The sequence below is a fragment of the Nyctereutes procyonoides genome, unplaced genomic scaffold, assembly GCF_905146905.1.
Source record: "Nyctereutes procyonoides isolate TBG_1078 unplaced genomic scaffold, NYPRO_anot_genome, whole genome shotgun sequence".
Taxonomy (NCBI): Eukaryota; Metazoa; Chordata; class Mammalia; order Carnivora; family Canidae; genus Nyctereutes; species Nyctereutes procyonoides.
The window spans coordinates 6,812,730-6,834,703 of NW_026575025.1; the positions used below are offsets into that span (position 1 = coordinate 6,812,730).

The following is a 21,974-nucleotide window of genomic DNA, read 5'->3' on the forward strand; positions in this document are numbered from 1 at the left end:
GATGTGTGTGTTTTATCAATTTTAGGCAGGCCTCATCTGCACACTTCTAATAAAACACACTGATCAGAATATTCTCTTCTCTTATGAAATCAGCTAATTAGGGCTTTGATTGTAAGCAGCAAATTGTGTCTAATCTGCCAAGTCCCTCAGCCTCTTGCTGGCTTTTCTGGAGACCCAGAGGGAGGGTGTTTGTTTTCCTGGCTTGGATAATGAAGTAAGGGAGGGAGTCTTAAATATCGAAGGTGACCGGGCCAGACCAATTTGTGTGGAGCATGAGAGGTAAACCCTGCCTCTGCTTCCAGCGAGAGCCAAATGAGGAGAGACGGGCCGCATCTCTTTGACCCTTCTGGTGGCAGTGGAGCACCCGTCAGCCTGGTGGCTGCCTCCTCAGGGCCATCGCGGGGGTGGTCACCCTCGGGGACCCCAGGGGCGGGATGCATGTTGCTGCAGGACGGCGTCCACATCGTCTTTCCCTTTATATCCCCCAGTGAGCCCTCGGTGGCTGCTGTTGGTTGACATCCTCTCATCCGGGACAGGAGATGGAGGCTCAGCCCGCAGCCACTCTGCCAGTAAGCGGCAAAGCTGGGCTTCCAAACCCCGTGTATTTCTTTGCCCTGAGGTTATGGGAATGCATTCCTGTGATCCTTGCCTGGGTTGGGGACGGGGCTCCCAAGGGCACAGGCACGGTCCACATGCCTTGTGGAAACTGTGTAGGTGGCTCCTCCCCACTGTGTAAATAGCCCCTTCCCTCCGCGGCTTCCTGTGGTCCAGGCTGCCCTCCTGCTCCGCAGCCCCTAACATCCCAGGCACCCTCAGCTCCCTGCGGCCCCTCCCACCCTTGCCCAGGCCGTTGGCATCCTCCCCCAGACGGCCACCCCTGCCCCCGACTGGCCATCCCTCCGGGCTTCCTCTGATTCACTTTCTGCAGACACCAGGGTGACGTGGCCCCACACAGACGAGCTGGTATCCCAAGAACGGGAGTGCCCCCTGACACCACCCCGAAGGCCCCTGCTCCTGGGCACTCGTCTCCTGCCACCTCACTCCAGCTGCCTGTAGCCCAGAGCAGGGCCTTTGCACTTGCTGCTCCCTCTGCTGGGAACACGTCCCTGATTGTTACCCGGCTCTTCCCTTGTCTCGGGCTAGCTTAGGGACCCACTCCTGCGAGGGGGGCCTCCCTGACCACCTGCCCCCACTGTCTCCGTCACATGTTTGCTTGGTGCAGTGTCTGCTGGGGGCCGGAGCCGTACCTGGCCTGGCTGGCAGTGTCTACTGGTTGCGTGCATGAGTGAGTGTGCTTTCTGGGTCTGTTTCTTCTTCATGTTGTTTTCACAAAATGAACATGGTGGCGTCTGGGCTCCTGCAGGAGGTGGTGGCCCAGAGGGGTGGCCCGTCTGGCTGGGGACAGGCAAGCCTGGAGATCCTCGCGGAGGGGAGGAGGCTGGGGTGGTTTTGTTCAGTGTCTATGGAAAGCCTTGCCAAGAAGATAATTGGCAGTGGAAACAATATTCTTCCCAATGCTTTGGCTCTCAAAGAAAAAAAAATGTAGACTGCTTCTCTGTCTACACACGATTGACTTGTGTAAGGGGATGGAGGTGCACCTCGGCGGATCCCATAAGAGGTTCCTCAGGGGGTACCTCAGCTGCCGAGCGGGGGTGGGGGGACAGCCAGCGGCCCCACAGCCACTCCACTGGGTCACAGCTTGCTCTTTTGCTCCCTTTCTGAAGCCGCGGCTTTTCATTTAAGCTTTCTGGGCCTCCGCTGCCTCATCTGTGAAACGAGCCTCCTGTCGGCCCCTCGCAAGGATGCTGGATGACAGAGCACACAGGCGTGCACTCAAGCCACATGCGTGCACACAGTACACATGCCTGCATACATGTGTGCCCACACACACCTGCATAGACGTGCATGCACACACATCCAGCAGAAACGTGCACCCATACACTCCTGCATACATGCCCGTGTAGATGTGTTTACACACATGCCTGCATACATGTGCGCCCAGACGTGCATGCACACACATGCCAGCACAAACATCTGCACCCACACACACCTGCACACATGCCCATGTAGATGTGTATATGCACATATGCCGACACACATGTGCATGCACACATGCCCACCCTCTGTGCATACTCAAAGCCTGCCCACCTGTGCACCTATGCACACCTCCCACACGTCCATGTAGGGTTGTCCACACACATCCCAACACACACTTCTGCACACACATGTACATACATATGCCCACAGGCATGTGTGTGTGCACGTGTGTGCACGCACACACACAGTGTAATTCTTACAAAGCCAAGCAAACCATTTGCCCTTTAATTTTGAGGTATCTCTGGGATGTGAGCTCACACGGAAGTCTGGTAAATATGAGAGTGACGAGCTGTGTGTCAGGTTGATTAATACTTTCTCACAGTCTTCCTTGGTGGGAGGGTTCCCTGGCTGGGCCCCACGTGGGAGGGCGTGAAAGGCAGTGCCTGGTGAGGATTTATTCTCAGTGTTTATGATGGGACTTCTCAGCGAGCATCCTTGTTGGGCACCCTGGGGCATTTGTGAGGGATTGTAGACTCGTGGGTCCTGCCGGGCTCTGGAGGCCTGGTCACTCCGGCTCAGAACCGTCGGCTGGTGGGCCTCCCAGGCTGCTCACTCGCCCCCTTGAGCTGCGCCAGGGCACACGGGGGCCCTGTGCAGACATGGTTCAGATGAGACCCCTTCCTGGGTCACCTGATCCCCCCCCAATGTGGTAGCCTCCTGTTCTCCTGTCCCAGCTCCTTTCTCAGCTTCAGTCTCTTCAGATACCCTCTCCTCTCTCTCGGCACAGATATTTTGCTCACTCTGGCATCATGATGCTCTTGTAGAACTGATTTCCTTTGGGTTGTAAGCAGGAGGACCCAACTAGGGGAACTCGGGGAGAGGTGGGTGCCAGGTAGCGCTGGCAGCCCTGGCAGGAGCAGCCCGGGAGCCGGGGATAAAACTTCATGTACAAAGCCAGCTGGCCAGGATTTGGCCTCCAGGGTGCAGTTTGAGGTTCTGGAATGAAATGGCAAGAGCCCGGCAGGGCTATGACCTATGTCTGTCCTGGGCTTGTGACCTCAGGCAGGGTGTCCCGAGCTTGTCACCACCTGAGCTAATGCCGGGTCTCTTTTTTTTTTTTTAACCCTGGATGAAATCGCATCCCACCTATGAAAATTTTGTTTCCTGAACACAGATCCATCTTTTCCAGTTTTCTTAAGCTTTTTCAGTTCTTCAAAGCATTACACGAGCCGGGGGATAAAATGCAAATAGTGTGGCAGAGTGTGCACGTTGCACACAGGCGCTCAACACAGAGCCGCTGATATCAGCCCCAAGGTGCCCCCGGGACCCCAGCAGCCTGGGGCCAAGAAGCCAGGAAGCCCTTCCCTGCAGACCTCAGGTGCGCCCTCCCTGCTAAAGGAGTGGCCTGCGTACTCCACTGCTCCCTCGGCCTGCAGCATGGAACAGGGGTCCCTATGCCCTCGTGTCTGCTCCGTTCACAGGTGGCCTCCTCCTGACGTCCACAGTGGAGGCTCCGGGGCCCGTGGCTAGGTCATGGAGTGAGCGGAGCCCCAACTGGCTCCCGAGAGCTCGGGCTGCTCCTCCAGACCCAGCCGTGCTCTTGGCTTGGTGTCAGAGCCCTGGAACGAGATCCTTCCCCCTGCGGGGCGCTGTCTCTCTGTGTCTGTCTCTCTCTGTCTCTGTGTCTATATCTGTCTCTCTGCCTCAGTCTCTGTCTTCTCTCTGTTTCTGTTTCTGTGTCTCTCCATCTCTGTCTCTCAGTCTCCGTGTCTCTGTCTCTCCACCTCTATTTCTCTTTCTCTATCTCTGTCCCTCTGTCTCTATCTCTGTTTCTCTGTCTCTTTCTCTGCCTCTGTTTCTCTATCTCTGTCTCTGTGTCTGTGTCTTCCATCTCTGTCTCTCTCTCTCTCTGTCTCTGTGTGTCTATCTCTATGACTCTTTCTCCATCTGTCTCTCTGTCTCTGTCCCTTGTTCTCATGTCCCACTGTTCTAATTCAGGACCTTGACAGAGGCAGAGTTCATACACCATACATTCCCTAGGATGCGGAATTTCCATTTGAAATAGAGAATTCTGTGGATTTTCACCCACCCCTGGTCCTGCAGGCATCAGCACTCAGTACTAGGACCCTCAGTCACCCCACACAGAGCCCTGTGGAGCCCCTCCATCCCCAAGCAGAGGGCCCCATTCTGTCTGTGGGTGCCAGCTTTATCTCTACTCTCCTGTTCTCGAGGGCCCATGACCCCACAGGTTGTGCCCAGCTTTCTCTGGGTCACAGTCCCCTTCCAGTCTGGGACAGGGGCACTGCGAGTGGTCAGGTATAACTGCATCTGGGGTGGTCACACCTGCTGGGTCTGCTCCGGGCTCCACGGGGAGAGCTAGAGATGCCGACGTACACTGCACCTGTAGCCACCCCCCCCCCCATGCCACTGGTGGGCCCCTGCTGCAGGGTGCACGGACACTGGTGTGCAAATAGCAGGTGCTCACTACATGGACAGAGGCAGTCTGAATTTCACTGTAAAAATACAGAAAAAATGAATATTGTGTTTAAAAAACATAAAAAAACCCAGAAGTATAAGAAATAATGACCAATGCTCTCCTCACATTGAGTCCCTAACGCTTTCCCCTTTACAGGAAAGCATATTCGGGTCACTGGTACACTCACTCCCAGACATGCTCTTTTCTTTTCTACAATGTAGAGACTTTTAAAACATAAATGAAATTAAGCTTTATTATAGTTCTGGGACTTCCATTTTCTACTTGGAAGTTCTTGGGTGTATTTCTCTATAGGTTCTGTGGGTCTACCTTGTTTTTTCCTACAACTTTCTAGGCAAAGAATATTCTAGAATACATTCTCACTGTCCCTCATTTTATTTATTTTTTTAAAGATATTTATTTATTTATTTATTTATTTATTTATTTATTTATTTATTTATTTGAGAGAGAGAGAGAGAGAGAGAGAGAGAGGCAGACTCCCCACTGAGCGGGAAGCCCAACGCAGGTCTTGATCCCAGGACCCTGGGATCATGACCTGAGCCGAAGGCAGATGCTTTACTGACTAAACCGTCCAGGCGCCTCCGTCTCTTATTTTAGAACATTTAAGGTGTCTTCACGTTTTCTCTTTCTTTTTGGGTTTTCATTACGGTATTTTACCTATTATGTATGTTACGCACACATGTGAGACGCCTTGCAGAACGCATTCTTAAAAAGTACCGTTGTCTGGCCCCCGGGTGCACATACTAAATATTTATAATGATTCTGACAAGTCATCCAAGGTGTTTGCAGAAGTTAAGCCTCACCTGATAGGGGGCAGGCTGTTCCCCGTCACCCTCGCCACCCTGATGCCCAGAGTGGCCCCCTGGGAACCTCACATGTGCACATCCTCAATTTCCCGTGAGCTTAGCCTCTGAGCAGGTCCTTTGGAGCACGTGTGTGCCACTGAGCCACAAACAGGCTTCTCTTTGTCCACCTGCAGGACAGCTGTGCCAGGGTGCTACTTTTCCGAGGCGGGAATAAGGAGCAGAAGAACTACCACAGCCAGACTCCATTCCAGGTAAGAAGAGCCCTCAGAGTGCACGCTTGCGGGAGGCCACGTGGGTTTCCGCACAGACCCATGTGTTCCACACGAGGTGGGGGACGTTGCAAGCCCATGGCCCCATCCATCCCTTCACGCTGGGGCTGTGGTCATGTTCGTTTGCTGTTTGCTGACATTCTTTCTGGGGCCCGAACAACACAAACCCTGCCTGATTCATCCTTACGGGGTGTTGCAGGAGGCAGCTCCAGAAAGTCCTTTCCGTCTCTGTCTTGGGGAGGCGGCCTGTCATCATCTGGCATCCCTCTGGGGCTTGCTGTCCTCGAGTGGAGGACAGTAACCTGGCCTGGTGTCAGCGTGGTGCTCCACGTGGAGGGCAAAGCTGCTGGCCTAATTATGTTTAAACTGTGGTAGACTATGTATCACACAATGTGGACCGTTTTGACCACTTCCAAGGGTGCATTTCAGTGGCCATAGAACATTCCCGATGTTGGGCAAGCATCAGTACTGTGTGCATTTCATCACCCCCAAACAAAACCCCGTGCCCCCACACTCATCCGCAGTCCCTCCCTACTATCTCTCCCCACTCCCAGGCCCCCTGGCGACCACTAATCTATTTTATGTCCATGGCTTTGCCTGTTCCAGACATTTCATAGAAGAGGAACCACACAATAGTGACCTTCTCTGTCTGGCTTCTCTCAGCAGACTGGTGTCAAGGGTCAACAGGGGGTGGCACATGCTGGTCGAGGCTCCGTGTGAATCCTATTGTGTGGAGATGGGGCTCATTTGATTTCAATGCAGCTGACCATGTCCTTTGGGGTGGAAACAAATTCTTTTTTTGGCTAACGCTTTAAGTTGTGGCAATGCTTTTTGACCCTAAACACTGTCAGGTATCTCCAGTTGATTGAAAATCTAAGCGACTGTCATTTATATTTGGAAGTAATTTTTACATCTTACTGAGCCAAGAGAGGCCTTTAATTTAGAACTGCTGCGCACGGATGGTTTTACTAATATTCCTCTTAGGCATTACTAATAAGTACAGGTTTGATGTCTTGAAAATGAGCCAGTTTAATCTAAACACTGAGCTGTATGTCTAATAACCACCATTAAAAGTTCACTTATTTCATTCATAGTGGTGGGCCTGGATTGTGGTTTCGCATCTCGTGGCTTTCAGGCGTTTAGAGCAAAATGGACATGGATGTGACTTTCTGGTTTGCTAATGGGTCTGTAAAGACTGTAGTTAATACCTGGGGAGACGTCCTCTTGCCAGTGATGATTAGGGGGAGCTCTGGCACCTTCCATTCCTTGGTGGCCACTTCTGCCCCTTTGGGCTCTGCTGTGGCTCGGTGTTGGTCTTGGTTTAAAGATCTTTTTTTTTTTTTTGTCATTAAATAATACATTTCTTCGTTCCTTTTATTTTTTTTAAGTCAAAGCATTGTTTAAATTGCTTGAAAATGACAGCGAATGCCCTTCGATTCATGGTAAGCCCCTGGATATAAAAGAGCAATGTCTGACTCTTTGGGGCAGCACCTTGTAACTGGTGTTACAGGGAAGTAGCTGTGCACAGCATCCAGGACAGAAGGCTGGAGGTGGCCTCCTCCCTGCCTGTCCCCACTGCTAACCCATCCCCACAGGCAGCACTCCCCTGGCATGGGGCGCTCCTTCTACGGGAGTCCTGGCAGGATGCTTCATACACACTCCTGGCAGAGGTGCCGTACCAGCTCAAATGCAAGGCCATCTGTCTCTATTTTGATGATCAATCAAGTGCCCACATGGTTCTGGAAGACAGCTATGCAGAATGCAATTGAATGACAGGACTGTGCACCCTGTGAATGTTGCTCATGTAACCGGTGGAATCAGAGGCTGGGGTGCCTGCCCCGCATGCCCTGCTGGGCTCCGCTGCTTTTCAGAGCTGGTTTCCCTCCCTCATGTCTCCCGCCTCCTCATGCTGTGGTGAAATGGAGATGTGAGTCAGCCGGCGGATCCCCGCCTGCAAAGTGCCCGGCTCTCTTTCTCATTCACAGCGCCCGCCTCCCAGTTATGGAAGAGGAGTCCCTTTCTGTTGAGTGGGGCGGGTGGGGTGGTGGTGGCTTGCTATGTTGTTTAAGAGGATCAGATGTGCTCCATGCAAAACGCTCATGATCCTCGGCTGCTGTTCTAAGAAATCTTGGACCGTTTCATGAGTTCATCTGGCCAAACATTTGCTTAATGATTTCATCCAAATGCTGAACCAGCAGCAACAGCAACACTTGAAGGCTTGAGAGAAAATGCAGATACACAGCCCCCACCCATCCTAACCCACTATCAGGAGCTCAAGGGCAGGGCTTGGCGCTCTGGGTTCTGAGAAGCCCTCTTGAGATCCTGGTGCCTGCGTGGGTTTGAGAATCCCAAGAGAGATGATTCTTTAAGGAGAGGAAGGAAGAGGAGGAGGAGAAGCACTTACATTGTGACAGTGATGCTGATGGTGGGGATTGCCTCGGTCAGCTCACACAGCCACAGCAGAACACCATGGGCTGAGCCATGTAAACAACATTGATTTCTCAAAGCTTTGGAGGCTAGAAGTCTAAGGTCAGGGTACCAACAGATGTAGTTTCTGGTGAGGCCTCTCTTCCTGGCTGATAGATGGCAAACTACTCACTGGCCTTTCCTCTGTGCGTACATGGAGAGAGGGGGCGGTTTCTGCTGTCTCATCCTCTCCTTGTAGAAACAACAGTTCCATCTGTTGGGGCCCCACTCTTATAACCACATTGAACCTTAATTATTCCCTGAAAGTCCTATCTCCAAATACCAACATATAAGCGGTTAATATTTCACCATTTGAATTTTGGGGGAACAAAATTCAACCTATAAAGTGATGATGGTGATAGTGATGAAGATGATGATGATGATGATAATGGTGATGATGATGGTGATAATAATAGTGATGGTGATGATGGCAGTGGTGATGGTGATGATGGTGATGATGATAATACTGATGATGGTGGCGATGATGAATCTTCTCTGTTGCACAGAATTTTTAAGCCCACAAACGCTCTTCTGAATGTTCTCATTTGATGTTCAAAAACCCTATGAGGTCAGCATTTTTATTTCTAATTTATAGTCAAAGTGGAATTATGGAGAAATGGTTGTATGGGAATGCAAAATGGGTTAGTGGCCAAGTCTGTGATCTCCAGCCTCCTGACTTCCAGCCCCTCTGAGATCTGGAGTGAAGGAGACACTTCCCTTTGGCAAGTAGCGTATCTTGCATCCTGGCATAGAGTGAACAACACCAGGTATCCTTTGCGCTTTGGATTGCTCAGTCCCAGGGAACAAAGAAAAAAAATCAAATGGATCTTGATTTTTTTTTCTTAAGGATTTTATTTATTCATGAGAGATAGAGAGAGGCAGAGACATAGGCAGAGGGAGAGACCCTGCTTCTCCCTGAGGGGAGCCCGATGTGGGACTCGATCCTGGAACCCCGGGATCACACCCTGAGCCAAAGGCAGATGCTCAACCACTGAGCCACCCAGGTGCCCCGTGTATCTTGATTCTGAAAACAAAATGGAAAGAAATCTGAAGACGTGGAAGGTCGATGTGAAGGAGTGCAGGCAGCCAAGGAGAGTAGAACAGCTGTGTGGCTACTTTGCTGTTGACCTTGGCTGGGCACTCGCACCCAGCTATCTAATCAAACCCTAGTGTGGGTGTTGCGGGGACGGTGTTGTGCAGATGTGTTAACATCTATAGCCAGTTGATAGAGTAAAGGAGATTGATCCTCTGTAATGTGAGTGGGCCACATCTAATCAGTGGGAAGCCTTTAAAGGAAAAAAAAAAAAAGAAACGGTTTCTCAGAGAAGACAAAATTTTACCTCAAGTCTGTAACATAGAAAACCTGCCTGAGTTTCCACTTTGCTGGCCTGTCCTACAAATTGTGACTGGCCAGTCCTCACAATCGCACAAGCCAGTCCCTTAAAATAATCTCTTAATTGTGTGCATACATACAAATGCACATGCACACACGTCTCCTTTTGGTCTGTTCCCTGCAGACCTCAGGCTGACACAGGGAAGAACTGATGGCAGCTCCCTCCTGAAAGGGGCTCCCGTGGGGCTCTGCGGGCAGGGCTTCCCCTACCCGGCATGCGTATTTGGGGAGGTGGCCTTTCTCCCTACGTGTGTCATGGGTGCCTTGTCCCTAGGCTACATCCAGCCAAATGTAGAGAGAATGGAGGGGATAAGGAGAGGAGGGTCTGGAGGGTGAGGCCTTCTGAAGGTCTGGCATCCAGCTAAGGCAGGGTGGGTGGCAGAGACAGAAGCGGGGGTCAGGAGTCCCCTGGTGAGGCTGGGGCGTGGTGGTGGGTGGGCTCCCTTTTAGGGGGTGCAGCTCTTTGCCCTGCCCACCTCGGAGCTTCCCTTCTGGGGCTCCTCCCACAGCCTCTGGACCCCACTCCCCCTCCCTAGTCACCATGCTGGACATTCCAGCAGGACGAAGGCCAAAGCAGAAAAGGAGGAATGAGTTTTAAACTGCCGGGTTGTGGCCGCCCCGCAGGTGGATGCCCGTAAGTCCCGTCTTGTGACGGTTCTTTGTGTCTTCAAGCTCTTTGCTCCATGAGTCACCCTACGGCTCCCAGCCTGTGTCCTTGCACATCCCCTGGGGGAGCACTCAGCTCAGGAAAGTGACCTTGTGTCTCCGCTCTTGCCCTTCAGACCCCGCTCCCGTGGACTTTGCATGGAGCTCCTGCTGAGCTCGCTCACTCAGCAGTGTAGACAGAAGGGTGGACACCTCCTTTCAGTTGTGCACAGTTCACGATGGTGTGGTGAGCACTTTTCAGAAGACCATGTGCTGTCGGTGTTGATCGTGCAGCCAGCGAGGCAGCCACTCTGGGCTAGTGGCCAGGCCAGCAGCAGAGGCAGACTGACATTTTAGGACGTCTGGTCTAATTTTGCACATTTTCCGGGAAACTGAGTAAATGCACTCAGTGGACACCTCTGTTCCTTATTCCCTCCAAACCCAAACTATGTGCTGGAGCCTCGGGTCATTGAAATCCACGTGGGTTTTAGAGTAAGGTCAGTTTTGTTGCTCCGTGACCTCACACCGTGTACTAACATCGTGAGCACGGTCCCAGTGTCTCTCCCATTGTGCTTTTATTTTGTTTTATTTATTATTTATTTTTCCTGTTATGCTGTCTTTTATGCTCCAAGTGGTAGGAGTGGAGAGTGGGAAATTGCAAGTTAGCAGAGGATGGCATCAAACACACAATCACACGCACACACATCGGAGGGGCCATGTGATCATGGAGGCAGCGCTGAGGGCCCCCAGCCACAGCCCGGATACACCTGGGGTCCCCAGTACTGGAGGAACAGGGAGGACCCTCCCCCAGGCCTCTGGAACCAGCGTGGCCCTGCCCACACCTGGATTTTAGACGTCTAGCCTCCAGATGGGGAGAGACTCAGCTCCAGTTGATGTGAGCCACTCACCTCAGGACCCTCGTGCAGCCCCTTTCTACACCTTTGAAATGGGGATAATTATAGCAGTTACAGGGTGCAGGATGGTGGGGAGCAGGGCTCCATGAGGCAGGTCTGATGGTGTGTGGGTGCAGCCTGCTGTCACCAGAGGCCCCCCTGTGCAGGATCAAGGTCAGGCTGGCCTTGGGAGCCTGGGGAGCAGGTCTTGGGGTTCTGAGGGTTCCTGGGAGACCTGCCCAGGGGATGCCTCTGGAGGCCTCCAGGGAGACAGGGGGCCCCACCTAGGGATGCTTGAGGCTCCCCTCTCATTCCTCACCCCCACCATGCGTGTTCTGGGAGAAGCAGCAGGGAGACCCTCACAGGGGACGGAGGGTTTGTTGCTTTCATCTCAGCCCTGGCCACAGGATGCAATGAACAACTTTTATTTCTGTTCAGTCAGCTCATATTTTTATTTCTCCACCCGTTCTCACTTACCTCATGGATGGGTTAAAGCTACTGTTTTCCTATTCACCATGTGCCATCCAGAGGGTGGATCTGACCCCAGAGCATTTGACTGTGGCCTGCCCAGAGCTTTTAAAAAATTAAATGCTTTGCTAACATTTAAATATCCCGGAATTTCATTAAAAAATTCAGACTCCCAGCTTCCCTTAAAAATTAGGAAAGACAGCCTTTGTGTGAGTTGGCATCTGACCAGGGCTGCGGGACCCTGCCCCTTGGGGAAGGTGGGTGTTTCCCAGTGGCTGCGGTCCCCACACCCCACTCTGCTCACCCCGGCCCACCTTGTGAACTCTATGGCCTGGCTGCCCCCTGCCCCCAATGCCCTGCAGCCTGTCACCCCTGCATTGGAGGAGCAGTTGGCCAAGCCGTTCATTCACACACACTTTCTCTTAAGTCTGATCTGGGATTCAGACTCTGTTCCACAGAAACAAGGATATGGAAGTTGTATTTCCAGATTAGGGCCCAGAGACCTGGGTAAATGGAAACGTTTGGGCTGAAACAGTGTGCGTGTCTGTGATGAGAATAACTGAGTTTCAAGTTTATTATTTCAAGCAGCACACACTGAGTTCCCAGTGAGAGCCACATGTCTTCTGGGTGCTGGGGAAATACGTCACTGAGCAAAACACCCCTAGGCTGATGATTAACAAGGAAAAAGATAAACATGTAACACGTCAGGGTTGGTACATGATGTGAAGAACAGTGACGCGTGGACATAAATGAGGGAGGGTCTTTCCAGCTGCCACGGTTCCCACACCCCTTTCCTGCTCACCCCATCCTACCTCGTCCCATGATGGGAACCTCACCTGGCCTCAGACCCTGAGCAGGGACCAGGGAAGTGGCAGGGAGGAAGTGGGCCATGCACACCTCTGGGGGGAGTCTTCCAGGGTCCAGAACCAGCACATGCAAAGGTCCTGGAGTCAGAGTGTGCCTGGTGTATTTGAGCAGCAGCAAGAAAGCCAGCAGGCCAGGAAGCAGGGATGGGCAGAGACCACCACCCATGCCAGGAAGTGAGGCTGAAGAGGAGCCACAGGCCATGCAAGGACTTCGGGTTTGACTGAGTCATATGCACAGGACCAACAGGGCAGAAGGAAACTCTAACATGCAAACTAACACATCCAACCAACCACGGTCATGGTGCCGTGTAAAAATCAGATGTTGCCCTTCCGGGGGGTGAGCAACATGGATGAACCCTTGCGGGTATTATTAGTGAGGATTCTGGACTCAGCAAAATATTCTAGAGCTGCGTTGACCAATATGGTGGCCACAGGGCGCATGTGGCTCCATAAATTTAATTACAATTAAATAAAATTTAAAGTTTGGTCTCTTGTACTCCAGGGGCTCAGCACCCATCGTGTTGGACCATGCTGTTCTGGAAGTGATGGGTGCTCTGCCCGGAAGGGCAGCGCTATTTCTTTATGTCCCTGCACCACAGGGCTGACCTTTACCCTTTAAATGACACCAGTGGGAGTGCAGGGGAGGGGTGCCCCGTGAATGGGAGCAGCTTGGGGTCAGGATGGAGAGTTTCCTGATTCACTGGTTAACTGAGCAAGATTGCAGAAGGGATTGTGATGTGGAGCAAGGCTGGGAAGGTCAGACTCCTGGAACCCCAAGGATGCCCCCGAAAGTACACTGCCGGTACCTGGCGGGAGGGGCAAGGCCGGGGTGGGACCCAGAGCAGTCTGTCTGCAGGCGCTGCTCTCCGTGAGCTGAGGAAGGCACAGTCACCCCCAGGCTGACATGGGTGAGGGTCAGGAAGGTACATGACCTCCTCCAGCCGGTTTGTAAACACGAAGGAGCAGTGGTCAGTAGACCTCAGGACTGGGAAGTAGAGAAGGAAGAGGTCGAGAGAATTAGGGAAACCAGAACCAGGTGGGCTCATGGCAACTGCCCTGACAGCATGAGTGAAACCCCCTGCCTGCCTTCAGGGGAAGCGGGGGGCAACCAGATCACGTGTCAGGACCCCAGAAAGCCGGGTCACGGAGGCCAGGCTCCCGTGTTGAGGATGCAGATGGGGCTGGAAGTTGGGAACACTGGTTAAATGTGCCATGACCTGCTGGGCCCGTATGACCCAACTTATGGAGACCTCGCTGACCTTACACCTCCGGAATCCCTCTCCTGGCTTGCTCACTCTGCTCCAGACACCCAGACCTCCTGCTTTTTCTTAAGCACACCAAACACATCCCTACCCCAGGGCCTTTGCACTTGTGGTCACCACTGGGAACAAAACCATTACCCAGAGTGTCCTCCCCTCCTGTGGAGTGTTCCATCCCTCCTGTGAAAGCACCATGCCTGCCCTCCTCCTGACAGAGCAGCCCACACCCAGAGCCTCCACTCTGTGTGCAGGTGTTACGGGTAGAAAATAGGGCCAGCTCAGGGAAACCGCAACGTGAAAGGGAGACAATGAACCAGCGTTAACAGAGATGCTGGACAGGACCTGAGAATCTTAAAGCCCAGAAAGAAACTGAAAAAATACACCTAACATCCCCAGTGCAAGAAGGGAGGAGACAGCATGGTGCCATGGGGTGTTCGAGGAGCTCTTGAAAGTTATTCATGACAGCAAGCATTGCAAGGGAATTGGGATGTGAGAAAATTCAAGGAGTCAGCATGTGGGCCCAACATCTGAATAATGGAATTTCCAGGAGAAGCAGGAAAAAGAAGAAATTAGCAGAGGCCATTCAAGACCGTGCCACCCACCAGGACGCAAGATTCCCAACACAAAGGGCCCCTGAGCATCCAGGGTGACACGTGAGCAGAGGCCCATGGCCAAGACAGGGGGCATGAGAACCCAGAACTTTGAGAATAAAAATAAAAATGTGATCCTTAAGTTTCAAGAGAGAAAAGCCAGTTTCCGCATAAAAGATGAGGGGAGGGTCAGACACTCCAGCAGCAGCATGGGATGCTTGTCCAAGATCACGAATTTAGTTCTTCCTTTGAAACTGCGAGCGAAGAGCCTTGCAAGCCTGTGTCCCAGGAAACCAGCTCGAGGGTGCGATGCGCTCCACCCAGGGGGTCAGCAAGGTCGGAAAGACCCCGGCCCTGGGGCGAGCTTGAGCTCCAAGCTCGAGCTCGGATCAGCAGCCCAGTGGGCGCAGGGCTGGGGGCGGCACCAGGCCGGGTGTTACCTGGAAACAAAGGAAAAGGGCCCCCCGATGTGTGTGCCCCTGGAGAGGACACCTGTCTGTGATATTTAATAGAAAGAAATCAAGGTGGATCAGCTGAGGTGGGCTCCTTAGAAACCCAAGCTGAAGACTTGAGGCATGGCGGGGGCGCTGGCTGCCCACGCAGAATCCCACAGACGGGCACCTTGACATTCACACTCATGGTTCTGGAGGCTGGAGGTCCAGGACCCAGGTGCCCGGCATTCGGTGGCCAGCCAGGGTCCTCCTCCTGGCTCGCAGGTGCCACAGCCCACCCCGAGTCCCCTTGGGGCCTTGCCTCTGTGTGTGGGTGTAGGGACAGAGAGCTCTGCCCCTCCTCCTCCAGGGGCATGAATCCCATTGTGAGAACCACCCTCACGACCTTGTCCGACCCTGCCCGCCTTCCAAAGGCCCCACTTCCCAATGCCACACATGGGATGGGGGTGGGGGTCTTTCAACATGGGCACTTGCAGGGAACCCAGACATTCCTCCCTTAGCGAATCCCGATGACAGGGGAGGGAGCTGCGTTTCGGACCCAGGGAGACCAAGGTTTTTGTAGGAACAGCATTCTCTCCCCGAGGAAGGGCATGTTCCTAAAACTAATGCTTACGTTACCTCAAGGGGTCACAGAAACCCAGGCTTTGAGTTGGGGTGAGGGGAGACGGATGGAGATGGCAGGAGACAATGATGATGTTTAAGCATCATGAATTTGTACTAAGATCAGCCAGGAAGGCCGACCTGAAATTTGGGTCCAACCTTGTACATGGATACATGGTCCAACCTTGTATCCCATCTCAGCCCCTGTGCCTGCTGGGTTCCCGCGATCCCGCCCTATTTGCAGGTCACCCAGGGTGAGCCGGCTCCGGGAGGGCACAGACAGGGCCCCCGCTGCCATCGTGGCACTCCCACAGGTGGCACCTGTCGGCCCTCCCCAGACCTGGCCCCCGCGACCCCTGCTTGCTGCTGGTTTGCTCCAACTGGCGTTTCTCACTGTTCTTCCCGAGAACCTTGAATACCGCGGATGCACTGAAGTTTTTCAGGAATGGCCTGTGTCTCTGTGCTTTATGCATGAAAACAGCGAGATGTTTTTGTTCCCCAGGAACTCTTCCCCCAGGGGTGGGGTGGTATCACCCTCTTAGGAAAGGCGTAAGGCATTTGAGCTTTCTGTGTGTGGGAAGCTGCCAGCCTTTGCATAATCGAGTCTCTTCTACCGGGGATCATCACAGGGGAGAACCGACAGTGGCTTAAAACAACACAAAAGTACCCCCTGGCGGTCTGGAGGCCACAACTCTGAAACTCAGGTGTGAGCAGGGCCGCACCCCCTCCTGGAGGACCTGCCCGTCCAGCCTCTGGGGCTGCAGGGGGCCCTGGGCTGTGGCCCCTACAGCCTCCGTGGTTGCATGGCCCCTGCTCTGTGTTTAAATCTCCCTCTGCCTCTTTCTTCTGCAAACACCTCTTCCTGGACAGTGTCCCCATCTCTAGATCCTTAACTTCACATCTGCAAACACCTTCTTTGCCGCACAAGGTCACGTATTCACAGGCTCCAGGGATTCAATCGTGATGTCTTTTGGGGGCAGTTATTCTCTCCACCCCAAAAGGGCAAGACAGTAGCCAAGCAGAGAAGGTTCTGGGTAGTGCTCGCAGGTGCCGTTCCATCTTCCTGGAGCCATCTCTCCTGGGCCAGGAGCGTCACTCCTGCCCCTCAGGGAGGCTCACTGCCCCTCCCTAAAGGGGGTGCCCAGAGGACACCCTCACCTCACGTCATCATCATCTCCCATGGTCTCCATCCATCTCCCCTCACCTCAACCTAAAGCCTTTGATTCTGTGACCCCTTGAGCTAACGTGAGTGTTAGTTTTAGGAACATGCCCTTCCTCGGGGAGGGAATGCTGTTCCTACAAACCTCAGAGCAGTGACTGCACGGATGACATTCATGAAATCCACCTGCCTCCAACCACCTGCTCAGTGTGGTTCAGCCTCTGAGCCTCCCCTCCAGGCTACAGGGGTTAGAGACATACCTGGGACAGCCCCCTGTGATGCTGGGACCCTGTCGTAACACCCCCAAGCTGTGGTCCCACCTGAGCCTCTATAGAAAGGCTGATTCTGGACCAATTAGACTGTGCCCGCTAGGAAGTTGGGAATGAGCCAAGGCCTTCCAGCAGGGTCGTGAGAAACCCTCTGGCAACCAGACCCCAGGGGAGCAGTGGGGAGCCAGGACAGGGCACATTGAATGGAGAAGAGGAGTGAGGAGATGATGTGAATCAAGAGACAGGAAGAGACACATGTGAATCAGGAGACACACATGCACATCTATGCACATGCACACACCTACATACGCGTGCACACACATGCATACACATGGCACGCACGTGCACACCCACACGCATGTATGCATAAGCACACATGTGCACATGCACACACAGGAACATGTGTTCATATGCATACATGCACATGCATGCACATGTACACACATACACCTGCCCACGTAGAGTGTGGCTCCCAAAGACCCCCTGGCTTCTGAGAGGTGTGACCCTATATCCTGCACTAGGTTTTCATGAGAATCCCCCACAAAAACTGACTTTTTGGTTGAACCAACAAGTGGGTTTGTGTGCCTCAAATATACTCAATTCCTGAGTGGAACGGGGACAATGCTGCGTCTCGGCCCAGACTTTGTTTCCCCGAGTCCTGCCTTCCCCATCATGCTTGCCCGCTTCTCCACACCGACATCGTTGGTACCACGATCTCTGAGCCCCTCCCAGCATCAGGCTCGCTGAGCTCGCCACCCGGTCCCTGTGGATACCAGTCAGTAATGGCCCCACCCACAGCACAGGGGCAGAGCTCGGGTCACACCCAGTCCCAGGCCCAAGTCCGCATGGTCAAAAGGAAGCTGTTTGCAAGAAGGTGCCGGTTGCCGGTCGTCCCTGGCAGGCAGGTTGACCTAGCTCCCTGGGCCCTGGGGAGGTCGTAGGTCAGAGACACAGCAGAGGCCCGGTGGTGACACGGCCTCCTGTCCCCGTCTGAAGCCCATCTGGGTGGGAGGCCCGCCTCACTCAGGCACTGATGTGCCAAGCAGGGGCCGCTCGGGTGGGTCCTCAGTAGAGCCAGTGGGCAGATCTCAGTGAAAGGTTTTGGGGTTTCTGTTTGGTTCTGATTTTTTGGACATGTTTTCTAATTGTCGCTCGACTTTGGGACTTGTGTACAATGTTTGTGCTCTCCATCACTCGTTCTCCCCAAGCGGTACCTCCTCTCAATTTGGATGCATCTAGGTATCTGCTGTTGGGTGAGGGACTTTCAGCTTTCCTTCCGGGCATAAGCAACATTGATCCCATGACTTTATTAAAGCCTAGAGTCCCTCCTTATGGTGTCTCAGGTGGTCCGGGGCTGACAAGTGTCACATTCCAGGGCCAAGCAGAGAAGCGGTGTTTGGGCGGCATGGGTGACTGTCTTGTGCTACACATCCCAGACTCCCGATTTTTTTTTTTAAGGTTTTATTTCTTTATTCATGAAACACACACACACACAGAGGCAGAGACACAGGCAGAGGGAGAAGCAGGCTCCATGCAGGGAGCCCGGTGTGGGACTGGATCCCGGGACTCCAAGATCACGCCCTGAGCTAAAGGCTGACACTTTAACCACCCAGGCATCCCCCAGGCTCCCAATTTAAATACTGTAGCTACCAACAGCTTTTCCAGAAAGGTCAGGCCAATGGAGAAATCCCAGGGAAGGACAGGGACGCCGAGGAGCTGGTTCTACCGAGGAATGACATTTCTTCTGGGAAGTTCAGGGCTGACTTGAGTCATGTCGGGGACCTGCAGTGGATGCCAGTGTAATTTGCCCACCATTTGGGATCTTTACTATGTTCACTTGCTCACAGTCTGTAGTAGGAGACTACAGTCCCTTTTCTGTAGGAGAACATGTGTGGGGCAGGTGGGTCCACGCAGGTGGGGATGGATACGACACAGGTCCCTGCCCTGCCATCGCTGACCTCGCCAGTATGTTCGTTCTCTCTCTCTCTCTCTCTCTCTCTCTCTCTCTCTCTCTGTCTCATGCTGAGAACTGTTTCCACTGTTGCTTTTACCTGCCAACGTGGTCCTCAGAAGCCACAAGATAACAAAATAGAGAAATCTATAGCAAAGATAAGCATGTTATGGTTGTACTGGTTTTGTCTCTTGCTTTAAAGGTAGTCGGAGGCTCTCAAGTGGGTGTTAGTACCGGGATTCTTTTCCATCCTTTTTTTTTTTTTTTTTTAACATTTAAGAATAAGCTCCAAAGACTTGGCATTTTTTAAGATGCTATTTATTCATGAGAGAAAAGTCTCAGCCTGCTGTGACATTAGTAAGACCACATTGGTCTCAATCAGTGCAAGACTTCCCCCCTCGGGGTCCAGGAGTGAGGCCACGGGTGGGTCAGCCAGTGCTGCTGGGATGGGTTGTGGGCCCAAGTGGGTGGACACCCCAAGCTTTCCATGGCGGGCTCTCCAAATCTGTGCTTTATTGGGAACAATCCACATCAGGGTCCAGGATAAGATGCGTGTTAGCATTACAAAGGAAGACCTCAGGACCACATTTTGTTGTGCTTTTCAGAACCTGGAGTTTCCCAAGCATCCTCAGGTCTCCTCCTCTCGGCGGGCTTTCTTGTCTTGGAAAACTGTCTTTTAGGGCAGAGTCCGTGTGTCAGTCGTCTCTCACCTGAAGCCAGGTACCCAGCTCAGGGCCTGGCACAAAGTTGGTGTGCTTGTTAATGAAATGAAAGAGTAAAGAAAGAGTGAGTTGGCATCCTCATGGCGAGATGGAACAGAACCAGTCGTGGCCATAGATTTTAGGGTATTAGAAACATGGGTGACTTTCTGGGCTGGGTTCTGGATGGCTCTCTGGGGCCTCTGAGCCCAGGGGCCTGGCTCTGATTTTTGCTTTCACTCCCAGCTAACCATGCAATTGGGGCTGCGTACTAATTTAAGACTCTTTTTGTCCATCTGTGAACTGGGATGTGTCCCACCATTTGACTGGAGAATACAGGGGAAATGTAGCAAGGTGGCTGGCACAGGCTGCTCCGACCTCCTCCCATGTCCACACTGTGACCCCATTGCTTCATTTTATAACTCAGTCCCTGGCACGATGCAGGCAGCTCAAGAATGGAAAGTTCTAGAAGTTAAGCCCACTTGTTAAAATGAATGGTCCTGGTCTCCTTAGTGACCTCGCCTCTCCAAGCCTCACATCGCTTATCTGGGGACAGACCACGGCAGACAGCTTACCCATCAGCGTTCAGAGTAGATTACTGTATAATCAGCTTGGCCGGGAGTTGAGCTCCCGCTCTGCTCCTGGTTATCTAGAGCAGCAGGCTCTCCTGGGACCCCCATGGGCTCTCTGGAAAGCACAGGTGACCTCTTAGGCCCACCTGTGCAACACGGACTTCCCGCAAATGCCGTGTGTCCCCAGGCAGGCAGCCCGCCCCACATTGAGATTCTTACTCCTGGGAGCCAACCTTTATGCGGGTGATACGTGTGAGGGTTCCCCTTCTGGCCTGTTCGCCCCTGACACTTACCTGACATTCCAGGTTCATTTGTCATTCAGTGAATACCTACCTACCCAAGTCTTCATGGAGTCTGTGAGTCCCAAGAACAGGACACGCCATGGGACCAGTCCCCGCTCTCACCAGGCGCCCACGGCGGCTCCGCAAGAAGGGTCTTTCTGCCGACCACTTAGTTATGGCTGTGTCTCACCTGTTCTCAGGGGCTCCCTGCCCACCTGTCACAGTTGTCACCAATGGTGTTTGAAACCCGTCATGTCGGGGAAAGTGTGTCTGCAGCCTCTCCCGTCATTGGGCACATAAAACAGCGAGCATCAGCAGCGCGTGCTGTCTTATATTTGATCAGATATGGTTGTAACAGTGCTGCTAAGCGCCAGGTGAGGCTATTTGGGGGTCACGTCGTCTGGAGCCCACCAGGCTTCCCTGGGAGCAGCACCTCACCTGACATCTGAATGCTGAGTCTGTTTGCTCAGAGGCATGAAGGTGGGTGGACAGGTCACTTCTCAGGCTGGGCACCGTATGCTGGAAGGGCTCACAGCGAGCAGGTGAGTCTGTGTGGGAAGCAGGAAGAGAAGCGGGAGGGGAGGCTGGCCTGATGCTCGATGCTCGGGGTCCTGGCCACACGCGGCAGGGGGGCCACCGGCAGGCTCTGGATCTGCAATAAGAAGTGAGCACCTGATTTTAATGTGGTGTGTGTTGTTTCAGGTTTGCTTTTTACAAATCGTGGTAAAATACACATATCCAATGTTGCCAGATCTTCTTGCTTTTCAAGAGAATTTAGAAATTCAGGGGTTTTTTCAATCATAAAATTTGCATAATGTAGAAATTACTACCTTAATTGTCTTTAGGTGCAGAGTTCAGTGGCATGAAATAGATTCACACTGTTTTGCAGCTGTCCCCACTGTCCATCTCCAGGACTGTCCATCATCCCAGATGGAGGCTCTGTCCCCAGGCGACAGACCCCCAGGCTCTGACCCCCATCCCTCCCTACTGCTGTGACCACCGTCCACTCTCTGTCCGTAGGAGACACTGACCCTGTCCCTCCCCCTGTGACCACCGTCCATTCTCTGTCCCCTGGAGACACTAACTCCATTCCTCCGTGCCCTCCCCCCCATGACCACCATCTACTCTCTATCTCTATGAATCTGGAGACCCTAGACACTTCTTATGAGTGAAATCTTAAAAAATTTATCGTTTCATGTCTGGCTTATTTCATGTCCCCAGAGTCCATCCATGTTGTAGCAGTTGTCAAAATGTCCATACTTTCTAAGGCTGAGTGACTGTCAGTGTGTGGATGGACCACGTCCTGTTTTTCTGTTTGTCCATGGATGGACTCTTGGGTGCTCCCACCCTTTGGCTCTTTTGAATAACACTGCTGGGAATGTGGGTGAGCAAATGGTTCTCCTTGCCTTTGCCTTTCTGTGGACACACCTGGCAGTGGGCTTGCCAGGCCCCCGGACAGTCTGTAGATCATTTCCTGAGGACCCGTGTGCTGTCTTCCACAGTGGCTACACTATGTTATGTTCCTGGGAGCCATGTACGGGGCTCTCCATGTCCTCACTGGCACTTGTTTCTGCTTTTGTGTCTATAGTTGCCAACCTAGTGGGCCTGAGGTGGTGGCGCACTGTATTTTTGAATAGTTTAATTTGTGTGGCAACCACCAGGACAACATTTTAAGGAGGCATGGGCACCCCTGGCCCTCCAGGTGGTGGTCCCCCTGTGGGGTCTTTGAGGGCCTGACTGACTCTCAGCTGCCTCTGGCTGAGCACAAGACTGAACACTCAGGAGAGGGTCCTGCTCACACCTTGG

General features: G+C 52.9%; 1 protein-coding gene across 5 annotated transcripts in view; it reads left to right on the plus strand.

The window, feature by feature from the left end:
- Nucleotides 1-21,974, plus strand: part of SHANK2 (SH3 and multiple ankyrin repeat domains 2) — a 512,111-nt gene that overhangs the window by 131,140 nt on the left and 358,997 nt on the right. For all 5 annotated transcript variants that reach the window (XM_055314494.1, XM_055314499.1, XM_055314504.1 and 2 more), the window contains exon 10: nucleotides 5,511-5,588. In XM_055314494.1, the coding sequence (XP_055170469.1) occupies nucleotides 5,511-5,588 (78 nt within the window). The remainder of the gene's footprint in view (nucleotides 1-5,510; nucleotides 5,589-21,974) is intronic.